The 27,283-nt window shown below is 41.7% G+C and overlaps 1 protein-coding gene across 1 annotated transcript; it reads left to right on the forward strand.

Moving 5' to 3' along the window:
- The first annotated feature begins 1,824 nt into the window (after nt 1–1,824).
- Nucleotides 1,825–27,276, forward strand: LOC105927285 (adducin 3 (gamma) b). The gene is made up of 14 exons (XM_036126453.1): nt 1,825–2,015; nt 4,080–4,224; nt 5,260–5,411; nt 5,855–5,935; nt 8,766–8,915; nt 9,256–9,399; nt 11,632–11,730; nt 13,613–13,786; nt 16,048–16,308; nt 16,475–16,588; nt 19,030–19,119; nt 20,252–20,375; nt 23,867–23,962; nt 25,058–27,276. The coding sequence occupies exons 1-14, from the start codon at nt 1,842–1,844 to the stop codon at nt 25,306–25,308; spliced, it is 2,055 nt and encodes a 684-aa protein (XP_035982346.1). The 5' UTR covers nt 1,825–1,841; the 3' UTR covers nt 25,309–27,276.
- Nucleotides 27,277–27,283: the final 7 nt, after the last annotated feature.

A 27,283-nucleotide genomic window follows, 5' to 3' on the forward strand; every position in this document is an offset into this window, starting at 1 on the left:
AAAACGGCTGTCTTTCTGTCATAGATGAAGCCATTAAAGGAGCCAGTACTGCCTTTTGTACTTTTCTTTCACATAGAAAGTACTCCTGGACTGGTGCTTCTGTACCTTTTTTTGTGATCTGCTCTGTCTTTTCAAACCCCCAGTCGGCTGTGGCAGATCACACCGAGCCTGCCTCTGCTGGGGGTTTGTTTCTGTTAAAGGGGGGTTTTTCCTTTCCACTGTCGCTACATGCATGCTGGGTATGAAGGATTGCTGCAAAGTCAACGACTAGCGACTGTCCACTGTGGAGCCACAACAGCAGCCCTGCTACACGCTCATGCAGGAGTAAATGCTGTGCAATGTGCTGTTTGAGAAAATGTTTTAACCAGTGTTTTAACATTTGCGTGTGTTTTGTTTGTTTTTTGCTTCTTTGTTTGTGTTTGTTGTCTTTGTTTTTGGTTAATTGCCTTGAAACGACCTATTTTGTGAATTGATCCAAACAGTGCCAAAAAACTTTGATGGGGCTCTCAGACAGACGCTTATTTTTTTAAATAAGGCAAATCACTCACATGCAAAGAAAGGAACAAACTTTTTTTTATTAAACAACAGCTAAAAGTATATTTAGGGTGGCTCCATGTTGCAAAACCCCGACAGCAAGCAGGCTGCAGATCCAAGCTCCCCCTCCTCCTCCTGCTCCAGCGTGTGCTTGTAAAATCCGGTCCCCCAACCAGCGCCTGTATCTTTTGTCCCGCTCCCTCCCTCGCAGCCAGGGCCCGGGTGGTGGGCGGGTGGGTGGATAAGTGAAGTCACATGGTCACTTTTCCTTTTTTCCCACACAAACACACCCACATCCTCCTCCACGCTGCCGCTCTTCTTCCTCACTCCTCCTCGGCTCAGCAGCACTCAGAGAGCCGCAGCGGGCAGTCCGTCTGGATACAGTAAAAAAAAAAAAGCGCCACAAGTTGCGCCTAGCAGGCTCCCCTTCCTCCTCCTCCTCCTCATCCTCCTTTACTTTTTCTTTTCGTTTTTTCTTTCCCATCGCAATGAATCCGAATCGACAATAGCAGCCGTGCGGCTCCTCTTCATCCCGGTCCTTGCTGGAGAAAAGTCGACATCTCGCCGTCCTGGGAAGAGTTGGAGGGACTTTTCATTAGAGGTAATCTGCAGTTCTTCTTTTCTTTCTTTTTGCCCTGTTTTCTCTCTCTCTCTCTCTCTCTCTCTCTCTCTCTCTCTCTCTCTTCTTCTTCTTTTTACTTTTATGTGCATCGCCTTAATGTTTTAAAGTTGCAACATGACGGCTGCTTCTCCTGCTTTGGTTTTTGCTGCAGTGATCCCAACTTTTTTTTTTTTTTAAATGCAGGGCCCCTAATGTAAAGGCTGTCTCCTACGCCTCCACCCCCACATCCAGGTGCTAACTGCTTTCCATATGAGCTGGTTTACAAGAGGCCCGTACCTTTGTTTACCATCCACCATGCTTTACTGTCTTCCTGAGTGGGGGAGTTTTCTTTTCTCTCTCTCCCTCTCTCTCTAAGCCCAACATCTGGGGATGGGGGGGAGAAAGAGTTCTGGGGGTATGAATGCATCAGTTCGGTCCCCCTTGCATCACGTTCAAAGCGTCTCTGACTAACGCAGCTTTGCACAAATCTGCATCAGTCAGTCGCATAACAACGTCCTCCGCTCCGCTCCTCTCCTTTTTTTTTGTCTAGATCACTGTAATTACATGAGTCACCGCTGCAGTCATAGACTAGTTTTCTTTCTGACACCGGCTGCCTCGCCAAGCCTCGAGTCCGAGCTTAAGGTGAGCCGATCCTCTTGTTTTTTTCAGGGCAAAGGAGGCCACCGCCGCCGCCCAGGAGGAAGACATGAGCTTGGTGGACGTGAGGAGGGCGGCCGGGTCCCTGACCCTGCCCCTGTCCGGCAACGACTCGGGCGACCCGGAGTCGCAGCAGCGCGGCAGGACCCTGTCGCCGGACCTGAGGCAGGACTTCAACATGATGGAGGAGAAGAAGAGGGTCACCCAGATCCTGCAGAGTCCGGTGCGTAGAGTTCGAGCTGCGTGAGAATGCCTTCCTCCTACACAGAAGCTTTCGGCTGTGTATGAGTAACGAGCCGTGGCGATAGAGCCAGAGAGGCTGTGAAGTCCGTTCTTCTAACCCCGTGTTTAAAAAGCCTGCTGCATTTACAAATGTCAGTGTTTTCCCATGTTTGTTTCTCTGTGAAGCGCCGGCGAAAGCATGCAACTTTTCTGAAACTGTTGAGACATCCTTCATTGTCCCACAGTGAGGAAATTCAGGATGCAGGTAGGAAGTTTGATCTGGAGCTTCAGCTGATGACCTGACTGAGGGTCAGGCTGGGTTAGGGTTGTGGAGTTCCTCCTTCTGCTAGTATGGGGAGGAGAAATAAGATACAGCTTAATGTGTCCATCAGTCCTTTGGTCCATTCATCTGTCTGATCACTGTGGCTATATTTTACCATAGCTTCACAGTGAGGTTTTGTGGTCCAATTTAAAGTTAAATAGGCTGAAGAATGTGGTGGCGTCTAAAAGATTGAATGTGGAAAAGTGTGAAACTGTGGCCTGAAAACTGAGATTCCTGGTTCTAATTCCCTCTTTTCCCTAGATAAAAATGCAAAGACGGCCAAAAGCGACAAATCTACGCAGTATAACTTGAAAACTGCAGGATTTTTTTATTGAATTCTCTCCACTGGGTGTTTATTTTTAAGTTATGCTAAAGCATGATAAAAATAATTTTAAATAAATGGTTTAGATAAATTTATTGTTTTTTTTTTTTCACCTGTCCTGCCACGGCATCGTCCCAAGGTCAGGGAGAAGATTATACCAACCCAGGAAATCAAATGTTCTAACATATGATAGCAGCTGTGGGCATGATTGTAGCCATTCCTGTTTTTTAAATAAGAGGGTGTATATAATGTTACACATGTTCTGTAAAATTGTGGAACACTTACTTACATGTAAGTACAACATTTAAATTGAACATTTACTTACAAGCTAATATGGGCTTAGATTTTACTTGTTGCTTTTTTTATTGAGTCATTTTGAAACGGCATTCAGACTGCACCTGCTTCCAACTGTGCTAGAAACACTTTAAGAATATTTAACTGTAGCTTATAGTCCTTTAAATTCAGAACTGGTTTAATTTCTTGGTCTTTTAACATATTAGAAACACTTATGGGGGGGGGGGACTAATGCAGAAGACAACTGAACATAACCCAATCTTTTGGATCATGATCTTGTAAAAATCTGTCCTTTCCTACCAGTTGTGGTAAATCCACGTCTTCCTGACTACTGTCTGTATTAATCTGTCTTAGCGATGCTTCAACCACTCTGTGACACTCACTATGTAGAGCACTATTGCCTGGCTGCGGGATGTGTGGACATGTAGTACAGTCAGACTCCATCCTGCAAGCTAATTATACTATTGGCATGCAACGTGTGAATATCATTTGCAGCGCTAATGTTGCACACACTGATGGTTTTTCCTTCCGTTTTCGGTCTGTACTTTTGATGTAGTTCAGAAATCCTTCCCACGCCGCTTCAGAAATAATTTATCCTGTACTTCATTGGGTATGAGATTTCAGTCCAACTTCACCGAAACTGTACAAGCAGCACAGGCTGAAGCACAATGTAGATGTAAGGCAAAAAAAAAATAAAAAATGCCAATGAAGTGCGCGGAAATAAGATGAGCCCACACTCATCTTCGGTTGCATAACAGGCCCAACAAGTGTAAGGCGTCGCCATGGGAACAGTGGACGGATGGAGCTGAATACCAGAGCTCAGCTGTAGCTCACAGACAGCAAATATTGCTGTTTCAGGGCTCAGTGGCCGCTCTTTGCAGGTTAATGTACACCCCCCCCCCCCTCCTCCCCTCTTTGCTTTTAATGAAGCCCCCCTTTTCACAGACTCACAAAGAGCCTCCTAATAAGCCCTCTGTGATTTGTGTACGGCGGTAATAAGGGGAGCTGCGCTCCCTGGACACATCTCCTGGAGGTGTTGGAATGAGGTCAAGTTGTGTTTGTCCCAGTTGTCGGGGTGACGCGGCTTGACGACTGCGTTTTCCCTTCTTCTCTCGTTTTGTTTACAGGTGTTCAAAGATGAGCTGGAGGGCCTGATTCAGGACCAGATGACGAAGGGCAACAACCCCTCGGGTCTCCTGGCCCTCAGGCAGATCGCCGACTTGGTCATGGCCAGCAGCGTGGGAGGAGCAGGCCCTTTGACTTCGCCCATCAGTGAGTGGCTGTGTTTTGCCAAAGAATCTGCCTCCGTCCCTTTCGGGCCTGGCTGGCGCTAAAGCGGGCTACGTGTGTACGAGCGCATTCTGCACCCTGATTGACCTCATTGTTTGGAGGCTAAATTCTCCGACTCCTGTGACACTCGACAAGCCCGGAACGGCACAAGAGGCAGAAGGTTGTTGACAACGTCCTTCATTGTGTACGTCCCCTCGTGAACGCTCTTTGTTAAGAATTACGGCGGTAATTATGTTAGTGTGACTGTTTGCCTCTGGGGGGGGGGGTTTCAGGGAGGTCATGGAGAAGATGTAAACATTGGGGTCACGCCATGAAGGAAGTGGTTGCGAGGCTGTTTATGCAAACCTTTCTTTTAAAAAGCCAGAGCGGCCGTAAAAAAAAAAAGGAAAAAAGAAAGAAAAAGAAGGCCGGGTTCTGTATCATTAAATGTCCTTATATGGAGTAAAAGGCCCAAAAATATCTTCTGGGTTCATGTTGGGAATTCTCAGACCTTTTTTTTTTTTAGCTTTGGAGCTGCGTTCAGCTCTGGAGACACGGGTTTCCTGCATTTAGGAAGCTGTGTGTACTCTAGAAGCAAACCGTGTAACTTAGTTCCAAACGCCGTCTGGACACGTCTGGAAGAGTCAAGTAGATCCACGGAGAAGTAGATGCTTTTCCAGACTTTATATTTCCTGTGGCATTGTTTAAAAAGATGCAGTCTTCCACTTGTTTGTCCATCCAAGTGTTCATCCATTCATCGGTCCGTACATCTGTTCATCCGCCCTCCGTCCACCCTTTCCTCTTGTCTCCCTGTTTTTTTGTCTATACTCCATACTGAAAGATGGACCGCTCGGGAGACATCAGCTTTAATGTCATAACGGACTTTTTGGATTTGCCTTTAAAGCAATAGTTAAAAAGGACACAAAAGTCTGGAAATTTAAGTCTGGTAAAATCTGAGAGCGAGCGTTGACGTAAGCGTGTGCAGCAGTGCTACATGCGAGCAGACTGAAGTACTGACGCTGTTCCGTCTCGCCTCAGGCTTCGGGATGGTGACGCCCGTGAATGACTTGTACAGCATCGAGTCTCCTTCCTTTGCCAAAGGAGAGAAACAGAGCCGCTGCAAACTGGCCACCCTCTACAGGCTCGTCGACCTCTTCACCTGGGCTCGTTTTACAAGCTCCTACATCACTGTGAGTACAACTCCATTGTCACGCTTCGGCGCACGCCGCCTTATTTATGCAGCACAGGAGGTTTGCCTTTCTTTACGCAAAGTTGCCATTCGTACTCCTTTATGGCCTATAGAGGAATCCGTCTTCAGTTTCAGAGAGTGTAAATTATTAATGTTACAGGTATCTACGATTTTGAATTTAGCAGCAGTTTAAAGGGACACCGCGAAACACCCGCTGGACACCTGAAATGTCCGGGTGTGACATTTGAGTAGAGAGGCATAAGTTAAACACATCTGGTTAATTCTTCTCTGAGCTTGGATTTATATTTCAGGCGCATCAGAGCGGATCTGCTTTTCGATCCTGACCTGAATTAGTTTTTACTTTCATTGGTTAAGAAGGCTGGAATATAATTTTGCAGCTAGCTGTTGTGGAGTGGCCTTTCTGATATGCTCCCTGTGTCTCAGGTGCGCGTGAGCAAAGAGCAGGATCATGTTCTCATCAGTCCACGAGGCCTGTCCTTCTCCGAGGTGACGGCGGCAAATTTGGTAAGAACAACGCCTGGTTAGGATGTCATTTACTGAATGCTGTTAGTGTTGTACTGATAAGGTGCCCTAATGCATTCTGGGGCTTATTTTGTGTCCAGCGTTTCTGCGTAAAAACGCCGGAGCGTCAACATTTGTCGCTCTAAATTAAATTCACACAAATTGGGTGATTGTGTCTAATCAGGGACAACAGTGTTGTTGTTGTCGCCAGCTTCACATGATTCTTAATGCTTTCTGTGTTCTCATGCGGGTATGATTCGTTAGATTTATTTCCAAAATTAGTGAGATTGGATTTGAATTTAATTCAATTTTATTTATATAGCGCCAATTCACAACGTCATGTCATCTCAAGGCACTTTACAAAGTCAAATTCAATCAAATCGCAAAGACAGATTGGTGAAAAAGTTTCCTGTTTCGGGAAACCCAGCAGATTGCATCAAGCCTTGACAATGAGCCTTCACTTCTCCTGAAGGAGCGTAGAGCCACAGGGAGAGTCGTTCACTGGGTATCGAGGGCTGGGTGTTGATTCAAACTTCTAGAATCGATTTGATTCCGATTCTCAAGATTTCGAATAGATTATTTTTGATCTCATCCGATCTCAAATTGGATTGCTGGTATTAAAAGCATTTTTCTAGATGTTACCTGAATTAAATGACTGTAGTTATGCCACATCTTGATACAAGCATTATGACAGCAAATTAATAAAGTAATGGTAGTTAACGGCAGCTGTAAGGACCAAACACTCATGTTGAGACAGTTGCTTTCAAAACACGCTGAGAGGCAGAATAACCAAACAGATCGGTGGTAGAGAACAGAGGACGCCAGAGCTATGTACAGCTGCTATTTCAATTCAAAAATACTTAATTAATCCCAAAGGGATAAATCCCAGGGTGGACCCAGCTGACATTGGGCAGGGTCCACCCTGGATAGGTCACCAGTCCATCACAGGGCAACATAACCATGCATGAAAAACAAACTCCAGACCCCAGGCCAAACTCAGGGCCTTCTTGTTGCAGGGGACTGTTGTAGTAACTGCACCACAGAGCATGCCTTTGTTTCATTTTGCTATAAAGTCTATGCAAAACTTGGCGGGGGGTTTTCCACCAAACAGGTTCCAGTGCTAAACTGGTGTTAGCGGTTGCGTAGCGACAGTTTCATACACAAAACTGGTCCTATCTCAGCGCAGCTGCTAGCTTGCTCAGAGGGATCATTAACTCGTTCACTTTATCATTTTGAAAGTTAATTGTTCTTTAAATCCAACTGACGCTAGTATACTTGCTAGTTGCTGCTGTTTGTTTTAACATTCTGTATTTTTTTATAATGGATGCATGTCAATGAACTGCACAGAGGTGGCTCTTACAGTCTGATTTTGTGCTAGGTTTATATACCCGGTTTGTCACTATGCTTATAAACATCTTTTATTACGACCACCTGTTGGTGGTAAATCCTGTTCAAAACAAACATGCATGCAGTTTATCTTGACTAAGCCGTTTATTATCACTGATCAGAGCTTGGAAACGCCCTTCGGCATCGCGTAGAGCATTCACAAACACATAATTCAGCTTTTGTAAATTAAGCTGTTGACACAACACAGCTGTTTGCAGAGATACCAAGAGGAAAACAATCATTTATGTTGATAAACGGCCTCCCCGCTCTGCGATCCTCCACAGAAAATTCAAGGCTCGGCTGGACCAAGATCGAATATTTACATTTTGAGTGACCTACTTAGGGCTGACAGTCTCTAGCTTTGGTTCTGGAACTGCTTGGATTTATTAAAGAGAGAAGTTTGCCGGTTGCTTTGTTAAGTCATACAGTGCAAAAATGTGGTTGGGCTTGCAGATGCATCATTGAAGTTTTTATTGCTTACTGTACAATTTTAAAGCTGGTGCTCTTAGTGTGCTTCTTCACAAATGGCCAATGGAGGCTCCTGTTTGAGTAGTTCTGGAAACTTTTCATGCATTTTGCAGTCAGCTATTTTTCTACTAATCATTGGTCCCTGGAAGAAACTTTGAACTTTCTCTTTAATCTACATTTTAATTACATGTTGAGATTTGTATTACATAGTGCTGTGAAAAAGTATTTGCCTCTTACAGATTTCTTCTGTTTTTTTTGTGACAAAAAAAAATTTCTAAGAAAAATATTATCGGCAAACGTAACTTAAACAAATACAAGCAGCTGTCAAATTTTATTTATCAGGGTCAAAAACATCTGTCCAAAGCAACCTGACCCTGTATGAAGATGTCATTATCCCCCTTATTACATCAACAATCAATGGAGATTATTCACATTCTTCGGTCTCACTGGCGTACTGTAGACATAAAAAAAAGCAGCAGATGATGTCCAGATCTAAAGAAATTAAAGTTGCTGACATCTATCGGTGCGGACAACTAGAATCATTGAACTTCTTTTTACATTTTGTCCCCAGCTAGAATTCTCTGGCTTACATCCAAAGCGCTCTGCGTGTCAGAAAAGCTCACGCACCCTGAACACCTCATTCCCTCTATGAAACACGGCGGCGGCTCCAACATGCTGCGGGTACGCCTTTCATTATGAGGCACAGCGAAGCCGCTCCGAGCTGAACTCCCATCGGCATTCAGCCGCTAAATAAACAGCTGGCTGGGAAAAGCTCCATTGTCGCACGGATCTTTTTTTTTTTTTTTTTTTTTTCTTTATGCGTGGGTTTCTGTTTTGTTCATGCGGCGCTTTCAAGGACCAATTTAGCTACAGTACTTCCATGGCAACATTGACTAATGCCACTTAGAGTATTAGTCTGTCACCTAGCGTTGAGCAGAACTTTAACTTGGCTTTTAATTTCTCTCCACGTCGCCTGCAGGTGAAAGTGAACATCGTCGGTGACGTCGTGGACCAGGGCTCCACGGACCTGGGCCTTGACCATTTTGGATTTGCTCCTCATGCGGCCATTTACTCGATGCGCCCTGATGTGAAATGCATCATCCATATACACACCCCGGCCACAGCTGCTGTAAGTACTCTCTAGTCATACATATATCGAATACGTTTTTTTTCACTGCATAAAATCTGCTGCTTTATACCTGAAAGACAAGGTCAGATTAAAAGTAGCCTCTTCGCATGCCTGGTTGGTACAGGTACAGAGCCCCGGTCATGTAACTTTATCTTTTCCTTTGAATCCTTGCTGTAAAGCGCAGAGCACACCATGAGCTCTGCTGTTAAACTGCATTTTTATTTGTGCCCCGTGAGGAAGACAACGAAAATAACAATAAAGTAAAAAAAAAAAAACAACAGTGCCTCTGTTGAGACGCTGGTGCATCACAGTCTCGCTTGTTTTCATCCCACACTAACAGGTGTCCTCGATGAAATGTGGAATCCTGCCCATTTCCCAGGAGGCTTTGCTGCTGGGAGACGTGAGCTGCTTCGGTTACCATGGCAGCCTGGATAATAAAGAGGAGAAGGTGGAGTTTCAGAAAGCTCTGGGCCCGACTGCCAAGGTACCGCCAAGCTGAAGCGCCTCTTTAACGGCTCGCTCGCTTTGACGTCGTGATGCGCGCTCACGGGGGATCCTATGAATGTTGAACCTCTTCAATCACATGTATACCTGCCAGTGGGCAGGAGTTGATTACTAGACTGTGTACTGAGCCTTTAAGAGGTGTGGGAACTAAGAGAGCGCCTCAAATAATGTAAGAAAGTTAGCAAATATAAATAATGTCTGTAATCCTAAACTCTAACACAGGTAAAGTTTACTCAGATTTAAAGGGGCCTAGTCGCATACTTTGACCTTAAAAATGACATGCAAAAAAAAAATCTTCAAATTAAACAGTATATGCCAAACGTTTGTCCCGATAGCGCTTAGTTGTCCTTTTTGAGCATGAAAAGAACTTTGCACAGGTTGCGATCAGCAGACAGAAACACTGTTGTGCCATCTGCTGGCAGTACCGGCGAGCTATCAGAAAGCAATATGCTGATGATTGATCCAGCTACTGTAGGCTAGCCGGTAGAACATCTGTATGTTTCTAGCGGCTCTTTCTGATAGAGCCGGTAGATTGTCCTGCAACGCCTCGCAGTAAAGTGACAGCTCAGTGCGGTCTAAGACCAGCCAGGTCCACGGGGTTAGGGTTACTTCACCTCTTTCTTTTAACACCTCCGCTGGACGCTGCGGACTCACTGGGCTCACCTTGCTCACTAAGCAACACCTAACTGTAGCCACTTGTTCTGGTAAATATACACAAACGCACTCTGTTTGATTATTTAATTGGAAAACCTTTGTATGCTTCTGGAATGAGCTACTGGGGTAGAAATTTGTTAAGTCATAGTATGTGACTCTAGGCTCCTTTAATGTTAGAAAAAAAGGGCTGTATCCTTTTCCTATATAGTGTATATAAACTATGGTTTAATCTGTACGTTTCAAAGTTGAAATAACAATAAATAGTGTTATATGCATAATGGTTTCATAAACCATTACTTTAGCAGCAGTAGGAATATTGTGTTTTGTCTTTTAAATGAACACATTGGAATAGATTGTGTTATATACCAATTATAAACCTATTGTTGTTAGTGCTCGTGTTTTGTTCAACCACCAAATGTCGATGCCTGTTTGACGCTGCTGTACTCCAACGGATGGGAGCGGCTGAGGTGGTAAAATAAATATTCTCAGACTTGTTAAGGACGATAGCCTTTCATAGACAACATCTCTCTGACTCTTGTCGGACTTAAAGTATCCAAAATACTGCCCAGCTGGTGATGTGGCCTTTCCTCTTTTAGCCACAATTTCCTCCAGAGCTGATACACTCTTTTCACTCCGCGGTTATTGTTTTTTTATTTTCAAGCAGTAAATGAGTTTGTCGATGCCACCAACCTTGCTTAGCTGGCCGTGACAGGTCGAGAGGCTGATGCCTTCCCTCAGCCTACATCCCCCAGAATACCATGCGGCTCTGGCTTGGAGTTCAGTGAAGTTATGGATCTGATCACATGTATATTGCAATGGATGTTATTGTTTTATTGGCCAGACCTACATGCTAAGTAACCTATGTTTTATAGCGCTCCAATGCTTTATTGTTGAACGTTTGAACTTTCTGTAACTCGGCTTGTGAAGCATTGTGTGTAGGAACCAGCGCCCAACTAGTGCCGGTCACGCAACCAGTAGAGATTTAAAGTGAACGATGAAGATGAGCGCATAACCCAATATGAGAACTGACGAAATATGAAATCAGCACTCATAGAGAATAAGCAAGCCACGGGATAATAGTTTATCCTCACAGTTCGTACCCACGTGTTGCCAAACATGTGCTTATTTCCTTTGTGGTTCAGTATTTTCTTCTTCTTTTTGTTGGGGGGGTGGTGGGTGAAATGCTTAAACTCTATATTGTTGGTGTTTGCCCCTTCTAGTGTTTGCAGTCGTCGCCAACGCTAAGATAGAGACTTTGCAGAATTTGCTGCCCGTGCACCAGCCTGTCCATCTCTGAAGGAACGACATCTGCAGAGTAGCCAATACAAACACAGCTTCAAAGCTGAGCAAAGAGCAAAAGTTTTGTGGGTTTTTTTGGAGCACTTTGATGTATACTAGCAGCCTGGCCCGAATATTGAGGCGTTTTGCCCACCAGCTTCACACAATCAATCCTTATACTGTATTTTTGTTTAACTCGGGCAGGAAAAACAGATACCAATCCAAGTTCATGTATAAAATAGCTGCATCACACCTTGACCTTTTGATTTGTGTTTTTCAGGTGATGCTTTTGAGGAACCACGGGCTGCTGGCTTTAGGAGAGACAGTGGAAGAAGCCTTTCATTATGTGTACCACGCGCAGCAAGCGTGTGAAATCCAGGTATTTAAATGATGCTCCTCTTTGTTGTTCGCCCTCCGCTGCATGACGAGGGGCGATTTAAACCTGATTGTGTTCCTCTACACACGTGCCGCTCGTTTAAGGTAGCCAAGGCTTTTGGTATTCATATGTTGATGAATGAGTCAGATGGATGAGATAAAGCAGGGCCTGAAATAGACGCGCAGCAGACGATGTCTGGCGTGACGGATTTCCGAGCAAATCTAAGTCAAACATGAGCTGCATGTGGCTGTTCTAGGCTCGGCTTTTTATTTGCTGTTGCTTTAGCCACAAATCTGCAGTCAGAGTTCCTACACAGAACGGAGAGAAAACGTGTGGAACTACACTTAAATAGTTTCCAGATCAGGATAAATATGGAACTAGAAAATATTTTATTTTATTTCTTTACCTGTTGTCTAAATGTTGTCCTTCATCTCTTCTTTGTGTCCTCCTTCCTACTTGTGTCCCCTCATTCCTCAGTGCCTTTCAACTTTAATACAATCTTTTTTTCACTTTCCTTTGTGCGTCCTACCTCCTCTTCTTTCTTGTGACCTTCCTTCCTTGCTCCCTTCCCTTTTCCTATCCTTCTTTTCTGGTCTCCTTTCTCCGTTCCTTCTATCCTTTCTTTCTTGTCTTTGTTTTTTCCTTCCATTTGTTGCTAATTTTTTCCTGTGTCATACGTAATTTCCTTTCGTTGGTCCTTCCTATCTTCTGTCCTTTCCTTTTCCATCTTCACTCCCTTCCCTCCATCCTTTTTTAATTCCTTGCTTTATTTTTCCTTGTTTCTTTCTTCCTTCCTTTCTTCCCTCCAGTTTCGGGCTTTGGCAGACGACTCCCCGTTTAAAGTTGTTTAATTATCTTTCAGCTTTATGTTCAAATGAATGTTAAGGACTGACAGGGTTCCCACGGGTCCTTGAAATCCTTGAAAGTTTGTGAATCTCAAAAAAAATTCAAGGCCCTTGAAAGTTCTTGAAAACAGCCAAAAAAACACCTTGTCCTTGAAAGTCCTTGAATTTTTTTGTGGGGTTGAAAGTTCACACGGATGACGACTCATGTGTCATTATTTTACTACCACACGATTTTTTAAAATTATGTTGATTCTGCAGACTTTTAATTTGCAAAAGTATGTTCGCTCTTCTTCGTTAGTTGGTAGGCTACGGTTTAGGCCTACGTGCGTCCAATAGGTTACATTCAGGCAGTGTTGCCAACTCAGCGACTTTGTCGCTATATTTAGTGACTTTTCAGAGTCAAAGTCGAAAACTAGCTTAATCAAAGATGAAAGTAAGTGAAACAAATTGATATAATTCTGAACATCTCAATGCTGCACTTTTTTCCATAAAATTCCATGAAACGGTAGGCTAATGTACATCTTATATGTAATGTAGTATGGCATAGCCATGTACTGTGGATATAAATGTAGGCTATGAATATGATCAATATCAATGTAGGCTATAAATTAAGTCCACTTTCTTGCATTGCTTCTGACCCAACAACTTCTATGCCGTTTAGTCTTTTGTTGGATTTGCATTGTATTAAAATATGATAACCTATTCAGCGGTCACAGTAGGTAAATGCCGCCACGTGTGGTCCTTGAATTTGAGGAAATTGGTCCTGGAAAGTCATTGAAAGGTCCTTGAATTTGATGTTCCCCAAGGTGTGGGAACCCTGGACTGAAACCTCTGGAATTTTTACATGAAATGTGTGAGAGCCCTGTTCAGGGGGGTTTCCTACCCATGAGCTGCGTCGATTGGTTTTCGATTGGTGTTTTTTTTAAGTGAAGGTGCATTTTAATGTCTGTCTTATCTATGTAGAGAATCATAATTTAGCTTCTAACTCACTATGAACAGTGCTGACAAAGTAAAGTCACATACCTGACGTCTGTGTTTAGGTGAATTCTCTGAGGTGTTCAGGCGGCGTGGAAAACCTGGTGCTCCTGGACAGGGAGAAGTTTAAACCCCGCACCCAGGGCGTGGCCGCGGCCGGGGTGCTCATTGACAACGAGGTCAAGTGGAAGGTGGGCGAGGCCGAGTTCGAGTCCCTCATGAGGATGCTGGACAACCTGGTGAGTGAACCCTCACACCCGTGGCCTCCGATCAGGCGCTACCTGATTTGAGTGATCTAATCATATTGTGTTGTGATTGTATTGCCTTTTCCCTCATGGAGCGCGTTCGTATTTTTGCGTTTAGTGAGTCATTTCCAGGCTTCCTTGTGATCTCTTTTTTTTTTTTTCCTCTGTAAGGATTTGGTGGGGTGATTAGAGGCCCCGTTATTCCACCCGCTCTGATAATGGCTTGTTCTGCGGACGGCGGAGATGTCAGGCCGTCTGTTTTTGAACGGGCTTCTCGCTAACAGCTGCGGCTGCTGCTGCAGACGGCAGCTGTGTTAACTCTGAGGAGTCATTATCCGTCGGTCCACACGGTCCCAGCTTTCAGACGGCGAAGGCACGCCGCGGGCAGAGAGCCGCAGACCGCACGGTCGCTTATTGGAATAGCTCTAGTCCAGACAGTTTGGGTTTGGCTTTTCTTCAAAGGACTTTTAAGGACTACGGAGTGAAAATACAAGCTCTGGAAGTCTAGCTGGTGGTCTGACCTTTTAAACTCGAAGGGGAAGTGAGTCGGTTTTGTGGGGAACAAATCATAGGCGTAATGCCTTTGAGGGAAGAATAATAAATTAGATTGAGTGTTTTGGTTTTCTAAACTAGGAAAAGGGATTAAGTATAAACCAAACAGTGTTGTATTGGATTTTCTGAACTCTGGGTTTTACAAAGCTTTGAGTAGCCAAAAACCTACCAGCAGATTTGGGTTTCTTTTTAAGAACTATAATATAAGAAGAGTGAAGGCCATTTACTGCTATCCTTAATCATTTGCTCGTGGTTAGGAGGGCTAGAATGATAACGGATATCAAACCTGATGGTTTAAACACCTTCTTGTGTCTCTATATTAGCGATTAGCGTTACCCCGGAAACTGACGCTACGGTTGGGTTTGTTGCTTTCTCTGACAACTGTTTCCACTGTTTTATTTACATTTTATTAAAAACATACTTGGTGAAAACTATTTACACCCTTTTCAGTAATTACTGGTCAGATTTATTAGCTTCACAGCAGACAACCCCTGTTAGTCATTCCCAACCAGCTTTTTGCATGTTTCCACTGGTATTCTCATGATTCATTTTGCTGATGAGCTCCAGGTCTTTGATGTTGGAAGGCAATATTTTAGCTTTCTTTATTAGGGAAAACCAATAGGTAGGGGACAGTTCAGCCCTCATTTACCATAGATAAATAAGTAATTTTAAAGTCACTTCCACGATTGGCATAACAGTAGACAAGATAACTTTTATAGGTGTTAATACTTAATAGTCTAATAGTCTAGCGTGAAAGCAAACCACACCAGCTAAAAATGAGCAATATGTACCCCAATCGCACCAAGTCTACCAGACTATCAGGTGTCAAAACGAGCTAAATGGAGTAGTGGAGGGAGGCGTACTTCTTTGTTTCATTGCTTCACTATTCTCTCAGACTGAGCTGTCAGCTGATTAACATTTTTCCAGCAGTAGTTCCTACCACAGTAGAACGGAACTGCCTCATAGGGCAGACTGCCTCTGTGAAAAAGACCTTTATCTTGTTTTATTTTTTCGAATTTGAATTATTCTTGATGTACTCGCCATGTTAGGAGAGATTAAAGCTTTCATCAGCAGCTCGTTGTTTGGTCAGGTGAGCGGCTGCAGTCTGAAGAAACTTACACATGACAGGGGTAGGAATATCTTTAAGTGTTTCTCTAGCAGTAACAATGTTCACAATAAAGTGTTACATCGCGCCCATCAGTCCATTGTGATTTACTTACCCATTAACACTGCAATGATGATCGCAATTATCCCTGCTGGGGTCGCGAGGGGTGCAGGTGCCTATCTCCAGTTGTCAATGGGCGAGAGGCAGGGTACACCCTGGACAGGTCGCCATTCTATATATATATATATAGCAATATATATATATATATAGCAATATATATATATATATAGCAATATATATATTTATATATATATATATATATATATATATATATATATTGCTATATATATTGCTATTAAATATTGAAAGTGTTTGATCTTTTTACTCATAACCTTGGCAAATCTATAAAAACTGTTGTTTTGGTTTGTTGAAATATTTACAATCTAAATGGAAATGGATCTTCGTGGCCTGTGGATTGTTTGCCTTTTTAAATAATTCTGAGTGCAGATCTCTCTCCCGAATTCTGAAGCAATGTAAAATGTTACTATTTCCGTGCATATTTTAGTCATTCGCTGTCTCTCCTCATGTGACTCGGCAGGGGTACAGAACAGGCTACTCTTATCGGAACCCAGTTGTCCGCGAGAAGCCGCGTTCAAAGAACGACGTGGAAATCCCCGCCACGGTGTCCGCGGTGCCGACGGAGGACAGTGAGGCGGGTCTGTGCAGCCCCTTCAGGTTCATGGCCCAGAAACAGCAGAGGGAGAGAACCCGCTGGCTCACCTCACCCAACAGCTACCTGAAGGTCAACGTTCCTGAGCAGTCGCCCAGCGGGGACGTCAGCCCAAGGACCAAAATCATGGTACATCGACTTTAAATGTCCACCCTTCACAAGAAATTGTGTCATCTGCAGCAACTGCCCGTGGCTGGTTGATTTTCTCTTTATATAAGCCTGCCCTCTTGTGGTTGGTTTGAAGAAAAGCATGTGCTAGATCTTTTTGTAATACATCTCTTTCAATTATTTTCAGTGGATGAAGTCACAGCCAGGAAACAGCATGGGGACCCCAATAAAAATTGAGGACCCTAACCAGTTTGTCCCACTCAACACTAACCCGACGGAGGTTTTGGATAAGAGGAACCGGGTCAGTTTTTGCTTCACAACAACAGATACTCTGTCACAGTTTAAGACTATCACTGTCAGCATAACAATGCTCAGACCAGACTTAAGGGTTAAACAATGAATAATTGTCATCTTGAGTAATCTGCTGAGTGCGGTCCATATATATATTAATTCTTTAGTCTAACCAGTAAAAGGTATTTATTTGAACACGCGATAAACAAAACTACAAAAAAATATCTTAACATAATGAAAAGGAGCTGAAAGAAGCATGCGAAAAGTATTCATATTGCTTATTTTTTCTTTTAATTTTGCCATGTTAAAACCACAGGCTTCACTGTGGTTTTTTTAGGTTAAGGAACAATATAAAGTAGTGCATGTTAAAAAGTAGGAAGAAATTGATAATAATTTGGATTGAATTGAAATCTAAATGAAAGTACAATGCAAACTATTGCTTCCTAAAGTCACCTCATTGGCTGTTAGAATGAACCTGCAGGAAAGTTAATCTCAGTATAAATCCAGCTGTTCCAGAGATTTGTGAACCAAGAACATCATGAAGACCGAGGAACACAGCAGCTGGCTCAAGGTGAAAGCTGGGGAGACATTTAAAGCAGGATTACATTCGATCCAAATCCATCATCAAAAACAGAAACAAAAAACTATTATACAACTGCAGACCTAAGAAGACGTGACATGTCACCTAAACTGATAACTGGACAAGTTGTATGGTGGACACACCAAACATGAAGAAGAAGGTCCTATGACCAGATAAAAATAAAATGTAACTTTTGGTCGCTATGTGTGGCGAAAAGCAAGCCAAGCACATCACTCTGAACACCTTCACACCACCCCACTGTGGCAGCAGCGTCCTGCTATGCAGGTGCTTTTCTCCTTTGAAGGGAAGATGGGTGGAGCTAAATGCAGGGATATTCTTGAAAACAGAACAGCAGAGGTTCACTTTCCAGCAGAATAAGAGCCTTCCAACAGTGAAGCATGGTGATGGCCGTATCATATTAATGGGATGTCTTTCTTTAGAAGGAGATGGAAGTTGGTCAGAGCATAAGGGAAGATAGATAGTTCTTAATAAAGGCCAGTGATGAAAGTAAACCTGATGGATCATGTTAAAAAATATGGTTGGGGTGGAGGTTCCCTTTCCAGTAGTAAAACAATTACGCACAATTTTGTGTCGGTGTATCTCATCACGTGAAAATTGGGCAGAGTATAAGGGGTGTAAATACTTTTGCAAAGCACTGCATGCTTATTTAACATTCTTCCCACGCTGCAGAAACCCATCCTTTACACTTGCTTCTTTATTACTTAATAATTGTCTATTTATTACTTTTGCAAGCCTCTACACTCTATCCCAAATTTACACCAGAACACAAACAAGAACACATAAGTACATAGACTCATCTATGTATGTAAATATATCTATATAGATAGATAGATAGATAGATAGATAGATAGATAGATAGATAGATAGATAGATAGATAGATAGATAGATAGATAGATAGATAGATAGATAGATAGATAGATAGATAGAGAGAGAGAGAGAGAGAGAGAGAGTTAGCAAACTCTAAATACATCAACAGGTTCTTATAAACATTGTCTTACAGTGAAAGCGTTTTGTTCTGCAAATGGTTCTGTGTTCAGTTTTCCTTCCTAATTCTGATATAATTGCTGTTCTGAACAGTGAAATATTCATATAAAACAGATTAGCTCAAAATAACAAATAATCCTCCTGATTAATTTTCGGCCTGAATAATTTGTCAACCTCTAATCCTGATTTTGGCATACTAGGTTTTTCCGCTAAATCAACAAGCTGCCTCATTAAACCACAGTCTTTGGAAGAGGACAAGTCAACGAATAATTTTAGGCTCCTAATGGTGCTCTAAGACTTCTCTATCCCAAATAAAACCGAGAAAAATGTCCGTGTGATTTTATCCGTGTGTGAAGGGCCTTTCTGTTAAAGAGCCCGGTTCCTTGAGTGGAGAGACTTCAAAGATCCTCTTACTTTGAACGACACAAGAAGGAAACACATGTGCTAACACACATACACCGGCTCAGTAGCACCACTTCACGGCATTTTCAACTACAACACATTTTGGTGCTTAATGTACTTCAGGAAATAATGCAATATATCCTTCACATCAGCAAGCTTTCATCCATCAGGGTTTTACCATGTCACATTTGCTCTGTAGCTTGTCAAAGGAAGTGAATATTATTATATTCTCCATAACTGTTAAAAGTTGCTTACCTCTGAATGCTGCATTTTCCACAGACGGATGAAATCACAAAACATACTTATCCTAAGTATCTAAAAAGTATCTTTATAAAGCTTTGGGATGCCTTTGGTAAACTCCTTTAATCTATTGCTCTCTAAATGCAACATCACTTTTACTAAAGTCTTATTGTACTACCATACTTTCAAAATGTTTACCTGTTTTTTAAATATGTTTTTTCAGATAAAAGAACAGCACAGGGGTGATCAGATGACTCCAGGACCAAAATCTCAATTACTGGCAGGCATTGTAGTGGACACCAAACCAGGACCAGTGAGTATATGCATCCGTTCCGTTACATTTTAACATTAAAGGTGCAGTACGTGTAACTATAGTTTACTAGCTTCTGCCCTTTGCTCGTAAATATTGAACACTTGTGTTATCATCACAGAAACCTACAGTCCTATCCAACATAGTCTATTAAAATATAATGTCCCTTTCATTTTCCTTAAAACAGGAAGCAAACAAGATAGTAAATACTCATTAGTGAGGATTATCCATGTATTTCTTGTTGGCTTTTTTTTTTTTTTTTTTGCTAAAGACAAAATTTTAAATCTTTGAGAATTATGCCAAGAAAATAAAACACTGTATATTTCAAGTGAAAGGGTGGTCTGTGTCGCTGAGCATTATCGTGCTGCTATTAGCGTGACTTTGTTTGGTAAAATAAGTGTTAGCTATTAATATGAGCCCTCGATCGGGGGGTGTGTGCACAAGATTCTTTTAAATTAAAATCAAATCAAAAGTAAGCAGTTCCTGAGTTGTCTTGCTATGTTGACAGTATTGACATTTAAGGATTGCTCAATGGGCTGGCCAAAAACACGGGGCCAAAGATTGGTAAATGGACTTAACTTACATAGTGTTTTTTCCAGTCATACAGACCACTCAAATAGCTTTACACTAGAGCCACATTCACACAATCGCACGCACTAACGCACTGAATCCAGTGTTGTTTGTGGTCTTGTCTCCTGAATTGAATTGTAAACTGGGTTTTTGTCATTTACTGAGAACTTAACTCAATGGCTGTGCAAAGTGACCAGGCTAACTACTATTAGCATTATAAGCTAATAACAATGTGTTTGTTAGCCATTTGTGTCTGATTGATTTATCTACCACTACACTGTTTCAATTAAACCAGGTTAAACAATAATTTGTACAGTTTAATGAGAAACAAACCATCAAGAAGTGCAAATCCATTGTTCACCACACAGTGATCACCACATTTCACCTGAATGGCAGCCATATTGGATTTTGAGATCTGTTTGGTGAGAAAATTGAACTTTCCAAACTTGAATTCTGGCTTCTGGGAGCATTCAAACCGATGCTTTCTGATTTGGAAACAGGAAAGGATGAAGTCTGAACACAAGTGGAAAACAGCACTCATAAAATGGTCTTTTCCTTTTGCCAGGCCTTCATCATTGAAGATGAGGAGCTGACCCGCTCGCTTCCTCCCAACCCTTTCAATGATCTCACCCAGAAGGAGCTGGAAGATTATAAGAGCCTGGTGGAAAAAAAGCAGCAAGGGCAGGAAGGTATGCATTTTTATTATTATTCATGATGTAATTAAATTAATCAGATTGTGTCTTCTCTTTCATGTTTTAATAAACAGTCATATTCAATAAATTACCAGTAGAGTATTATCAAAAAGTCCATATGTTTCAGTAACGCAGTTAACTAAGGTAAACACATTAAATTGGTTAATTGCTCACAGTGGGGTGTTTTACAGTTCTTATTTCTGTTAATAACAATTATTTTTTGCTTACATCTAATGACATCATAGGATTTAAGATTAGAATATTACATCAAACTGATAAAAAAGAAAAAAATTACCATTTAAATAATGTGCACTTAATGAAAAGTATGTTTAATACTTACTTAAAGGTTGTTATTTTCACAAGATACTTTTAATCTGACAAATGAGCCTCACTGGAACCCATATCCTAATGTATTGAATATGCAGGTACATCTCAATAAAGTACAAAATTATCGAAACATTATTTCAGTAATTTAATTAAAAAAGTAGCTCGTATTTTATATAGATTCACTACACATGGAGTGATATATTTAAAGTGCATTTCTGCTTCAATAATTATGGCTTTTACAGGTCATGATTCTTTACACAGAATCATCTACCTAAACCTTTGTCTATGTACTGTACAGTATGGACATCTAACACTTTCTCTGGGCACTTTTTTCCTGACTTCCTGCATGACTTCAGTTTGGCATAGAGATAATTGACCAGTAACTCTGTGCAGGAAGCCCAGGTTGCTCTTACAGTGGCCTTCAGCTCGTCTGCGTTGTTGGGTCTGGTGTCTCTCGCTTTCCTCCATAGATTCTCTGCGGTGTTTAGGTTAAGGGAGTTTGCTGGCCAGTCAGGCTCACTGACATCGTTGTCATTAAGCACGTATTGGTACATTTTGCATTGTCCTGCTTGAAAATGATATCAGCATGTCCATAGAGCTTGTCTGCAGAAGGAAGCTTTAAAAGTGCTCTAAAAGTTCCTGGCAGATGCTTGCAGTGAATTTGGACTTGGTAAAACACAGCGGTCCAACAGCAGATGGCATGGCTGCCCAAATTGTCATTCATGTTGGAAACTTCACACTAAACTTGAAGCCACTTGGGTTCTGTGCCGTTCCTCTCCTCGTCCAGACTCAGGGATCTTGATTTCCTAATGAAATACAACAATTACTTTCACCTGAACAGAAGACTTTGGACCACAGTCCCCTCATTTGTGTCCTAAGACAATTTGGATGCTTTTGATGCATTCTCTGGCTCAGGGCTAGCTTAACACAGGGAACAGTGACCATTGTAAACCGTGTCCTATTGTAGATATATAATCTTGAAGCTCTGACTCCAGCTGCAGTCCACCCCTTATGAATTTCTCTCAAACTCTAGAATGGGCTTTGCTTAGCAATCCTCTGAAAGGCTGGAGTTATCCCTGTTGCTTGCTCACGTTTTCCCAACACTTCCATTTCTAATCATATGCTTATGTACAACACTGAACAGTCAGTTTCTTTAGAAAGGACCTTTTGATGCATACCCGTACTCCATTAGCCAGCTTTTGCTGGAGCTTTCTTCCTGTCAAATGGTACTTTAACATGTACTTTAACATACTCTCATACTTTAACATGTATGTTAAAGTATGAGAGACTTCAGCAAAGTCATAAGTTTGATGCAGTCAGCTGGGGTTCCTTAGGTAGAAAACATTTTAACAATTAGAATAACAATAGAAGTCTGGCCGCAGTGTTTTATCACAAGGATGGAGTTGTAATGCATGTAAAAGAGTTTGAATCTGTCTATACGAGTGGATCGAATTGACTTCCTATCTCTCTGCTTTAATTGAATCTGGCCATTATGCTAAACGCCTTGAAGTGTCATTCGTGTTTAAGGGGGAAAAAAGGAATTAAGACAACTGTCCTTTCGGCCATTTTGTTCATGATTGTTGATGATGATGTAGCCACGACAAAAAATTTCTGTAGTAAAAATATTTTCCTATCTTATGTTCTGCAAGGAATGCATAATATATATGGCTTAAAGGAGATAGCTACAGGTTTACCTCCTCCCAGCCAGTAGGTGGAGCGCTCCTGCTCATCTGCTCTCATTTAAACTCTCAGCTGTACTGTTTGTCAGGTCCTTTGGTTAGCATCAGCAAAGATTTAACTTAGCCGTACAGAAGGAAAGCAGCAACTTTCACGTGACTTATGAGCCCCTTTGCTCCCTTAAGTCGGCACCAACGCCTAAAAGCTTTTACACATTATTTCAGCCTACTGTTCCTATTGGTGCAGAATTCTTTGAATGTGGGCGTTGGCATTGTAACCAGGAGTAAATATTTATATGTTTTGGACATGTTAAAATTTATAAAACAAATTCTTTCTATACTATATATTTATTTTTCAGTCCAATTAATACTCCATGCGTTCTGTTTGAATTAATCATTTTTAAGAAAAAGTTGCAGCTATGGCGTTTAACAGAGGTTGTTAGCTTGTGGTCCTGGCAGTTCATCAGTCCATCTTAGGATGGGTCATGTTTGAAGAAGATTAGCTGAACCTTGACGTTGTCTGCAAATATAACTGTAGGGACACACAGCTGTCAGTCAGTGCTGTGAAGTCAGCTCACAGGACTGAGCAGCAAAGACTTCAGAGCTGTCCAACTCTCCAGACAGGAATGCAACATGCTTGCAGGAGAGAAGCCTGTTTGTGACCGTGCATCAGGGTGTCACCGTTTTTTTCTAATGTGTTATTTCTGAAACATGTCATCTTCAGGTTCGGGTTACATTATTAACACCCAAAGGTAGCTTTTCTTTACAGTGAGATGCGAAAAGAATGACGTCCGTTTTACACACCACAGAGACACACTGTAAAAACGAACACATATCAGACTAAACAAAAATACATTTATTTTTTAAAAGTACTCAGAGTACTCAGGGCTCCGCCAATCAGGACATTCTAGAGGAAAGACACATCTAAACATTCTAAAAAATATATATAAAACCAGCCAAGTTAAATCATAAGAATGCTAACTAAGCTAATATATTGAAAATGTAAATAGAATAAAAAATATATATTATATTATATCCTATATACTATACCATACAGTCCATTAAATATAGAAAGTGTCTCTACAACTTATTCTATTCAATACCAGCTGCAGGCACAACGCTGTTTTTTTATAACATCATGTTGTGCATTTTGAGACTAAAATCTCCACCCAGAGGGAAGAAGCTGAAACACATTAGGTAAAGGATGGGAGTCATTTTCTAAAATGGAGGAAGCTATCTGCTGTACCTGCCTGTTGTGCAGGAATAGAAGAGACTGTTGTGGCTCACCAAATCAGCCTAGATGACCACTTCACTACTTGATTTAAAGCATTTCTCTCCCTTACAGATTTAACGGATCTATGAAACTTGTTATATAAGCGTCTCGTGTCATTTCGGCTTGCGCCTGTGATTCATCAGTTTGAAAATGCATTTTGCACAGACCTAAACATCTGTTTGGTGGATAATTGCCTTTTATGTCTTTTGTAGAGGATGACGATGCCACTGATGCTGATGAGCTGACCACATTTGATGGCTCAACTATCTCTCTGTCACTTTCTCCCATAATGACACCAGTGAAACAAGGTAACGGGAAAATCGGCTGTCGGTGCCTTATAAATGACTCACCGTCCTTGGACATTTTCACATTTCCATGTATGTGGATAATATGTGACATAACTGTGAAGTACAATGGAAAAGTCCAGAATGATTTTTGAAAAAAGATATTAACCAATGAAAACAAGAAAGGTGAGAAATACATGTGTATCCCCCCTGTACTCTGATCTCATCTGATGCAATACAGTGACAAACCCTTCAGGAGAGACCTAATTGATGTAAAGAGCTTTGATCACAGAAGGCAATAGGTGAGGCTGCAGAGACCCACAGCTCAGGTGGGAGAATGTATTGGTTGGACAACTATTAGTCATGCACTCCACAAATCTGGCTTTTGTGGAAAAGTGGCAAGGATAAAGTTATAGGTAGAAAAAAGCCATAGGACGTCCTGATTTTGGTTTGACAAAACCAAACAATATGGCCTTCAAGTGAAATCCCTGCGTGGGACGCAAAATTAGCCCTGCACATAAGCCTGAACACATCCTCCCAACAATGAAGCATGGTGATGGCAGCATTGTGCTGTTAGTAGGACAGGGAAGCTGGTCAGAGTGGGCGGAGCTTAGTTAAATTATGTAAAAGACTAGAATGGGGTGCAGGGTTGCCTTCCAGTAAGATGACCCTAAAAAAACAGCTAGAATGGAAAGGGTTGGATGTGTTTCAAGTGCTCAGTCAAAGTCCAGAACCAATTACAATTGACAATCAGTGGCAAAACCGAAGAAAATCCATTTTTCTGTCACCAACCCTTACCCAACCTGAAAGAATCTGAGCTATTTTGAAAAAAAAAAAAGAATGCGTAAAAATTTCATTCAGGAGACGTAGCATATCCCAAAAGACTTGAAAATTTTATTTTCAGAAAAAGGTGCTTTAAATTCATATGAACTTAATGTAAATGCACGCCACCCTTTCACTTTGTGTCAAACAACATCTAATTTTCCTTTGAAATGTTAACATGTTTGTGAGGAACTATCAATCTGTCTCACAACAGATTGCTAGTTTAGCTCATAATTAATGCCTCTTCTGAGGGCCTTTTCTGTCGCTCCTCTCTGACTGGGTTTTATCTGTCGACAGACACAATACTCAACGGGAAGGACCACTTGTCAGAGATGGAGGAGGATCTGAGCATCGAGGTATCCAAGCTGAGCGTGAGCACTTCAGACACGGTGGAGATCTCCATAACAACAAGGGAGAACACGGGGGTGGCTCAGACCCCGGAGAGCCAGACCAAGTCACCCAAGAAGAAGAAAAACAAGTTCCGCACTCCCTCGTTCTTAAAGAAGAGTAAGAAGAAGAAGGAGGAGAAGGGAAAAACAGAAGCTTGAGTGTCTTTTCTGTAGGAGCAAAGAGCTTTATGTGAGAGAGCGGCAAAAGTGTGAAACCAATTCCTTATTTTCGTTGCGTTGAAGGGAAGAGAAATGGTCAGAAAGAGCCTTCTGGATGTTTCCCCTTATTCCCAGCTATCATTCCAATTTCCTTCGATATATGCCGGTGGGACATTTTCTTGACCTGACAGTTTGTGACTGACCACTGAGAGTTCCTGTACTTCTCACCCATATTCTCAATGGGCCTTTCGTGGGTATTATGAAGTCGTTCATCCAATGAAACATCAAAGTGGACCTTAACTTTTTTTTTGATTTTTCTTATTATTGCACAAGTCGTTGAATGTTTTCTAGTTTTGAACTTTTTAATTTTCAAACATGTCTAGCTAGCGGTCATACGAGTAGTTTACGAGTGGCTGAAAAGTATAAAGCTATATGATGTTTTAGCCTTATAAACAGTATGATTTGTATTTGAGCTTTGAATCTAATCACAGTTACAGTTGTAATAATATATGCGGGTTTGTATAACTAGAACATTATAGTGTTTGATAGTAAATGATTCGATAGTCTTTGTACGTACGCCTCACACGCTAAAACATGCTGCGACGAACCAAGCGGTGACAAAACCGTGTCGTTTCTACACGGACGCGTCGCTCTCATGTGTGCTGCTTTTCGTGGTGTTTGTGACGAGGAATCGACTGTGTCCAACAGAGAAGGCTCGGCTAAGTGAGGACTGTTTATGAGTTTGACTTTTGCTAATAGCTACTTTTTATTATGGGACGGCAATAATGAAAGTGCCGCGCGCGATTCACGGCAAGTGGATTTTGACGGCGGTTTCGCTCGTTACAACTGAAGGCGTCTGGTTGGGGGAAGCTTTTCTTCTCGCTCGCTGTTGGGAGTTTTACACGAAGTACAACAAGAGGATTTTTATATTTCCAGCCCAGTCAACAATGTGAATGATGAGTTTAAACCCAAAGGGAGTGAACTTTTTTCTTGTAAATAGTTTAAAATGTTTTTTTTGTGAAGCTCCTTTGTCATGCTAAACCAAATGGCGATGAATCTTTAAAAAAGTGACAGAACAATCTAATATGAATATTTTAAAACTCATACTGTTGTTTTTACCTACTACAATTAAGTGCTACAATTATTATTTTTTTGTTTACATTTGTATTGCTAATGTATGCTTGTGTTTCCCCTTTTGTTTACGTTGCTCTTTGTGTTTTGATCGGATTACTTCTGCTAGACAAAAAAAAATAACCCCTCCAATATGAAATAAAACTTTCGTTAGTACAAATTTCGCAGTCCCCCGTCGTAAAGCGCGCTGAACCCTTCCCCCCACCCGTGCGAAAACAAAGCATTGACTCCGTTTGGGGATAATTACCCACGTGAAGCTGCATAATCAGCCTTCAGCCATGATATGAATGAGCGTTGTCATGGTGAAGCACTGAGTGTGGGGTCTGTGGAGACAAAAGGGGGGATTTGGTGTCTCCAACAGGTGTTCGCGGAGGGGGAAGTGGCGGGATCTGCACCTTCACGACCCCCTTCTACCACCCACATGCACCTCTGTAAAACATACGGAGATAAAGATCAGCAATTTAGCTAACGCGTCTAAACATAAGCTTAACTCATGGGATTTCTTTTATCTGCTCAATGAAAAAATTAAAGGGATTTTTTTTTGGTTTGTTTTTAGGATCTTTGGCCTTTTTTTTTTGTTTTTGCCTCCAAAGTATGACCAGTATCAGAATATATATTTGCTATAGGAGTGTGTGAACACCAAAGTTTATTTTCCGTCCATGCCACAGCTTGGACAGAGGGTAAAGAGCAGGTGACAAATGTCTGACCTGCTCTGACCTCACGACAAAGGGTCTCAATTGTCGTAAAACAACTATAGAATCAACGGACCACCACTATGTTTAAACAGAGCTTGGACATTTTCACATTTTGTCACATTAAAACAAAACAAAAATGAAATGTGTTT

The sequence above is a fragment of the Fundulus heteroclitus genome, chromosome 22 (assembly GCF_011125445.2).
Source record: "Fundulus heteroclitus isolate FHET01 chromosome 22, MU-UCD_Fhet_4.1, whole genome shotgun sequence".
Lineage (NCBI taxonomy): Eukaryota > Metazoa > Chordata > Actinopteri > Cyprinodontiformes > Fundulidae > Fundulus > Fundulus heteroclitus.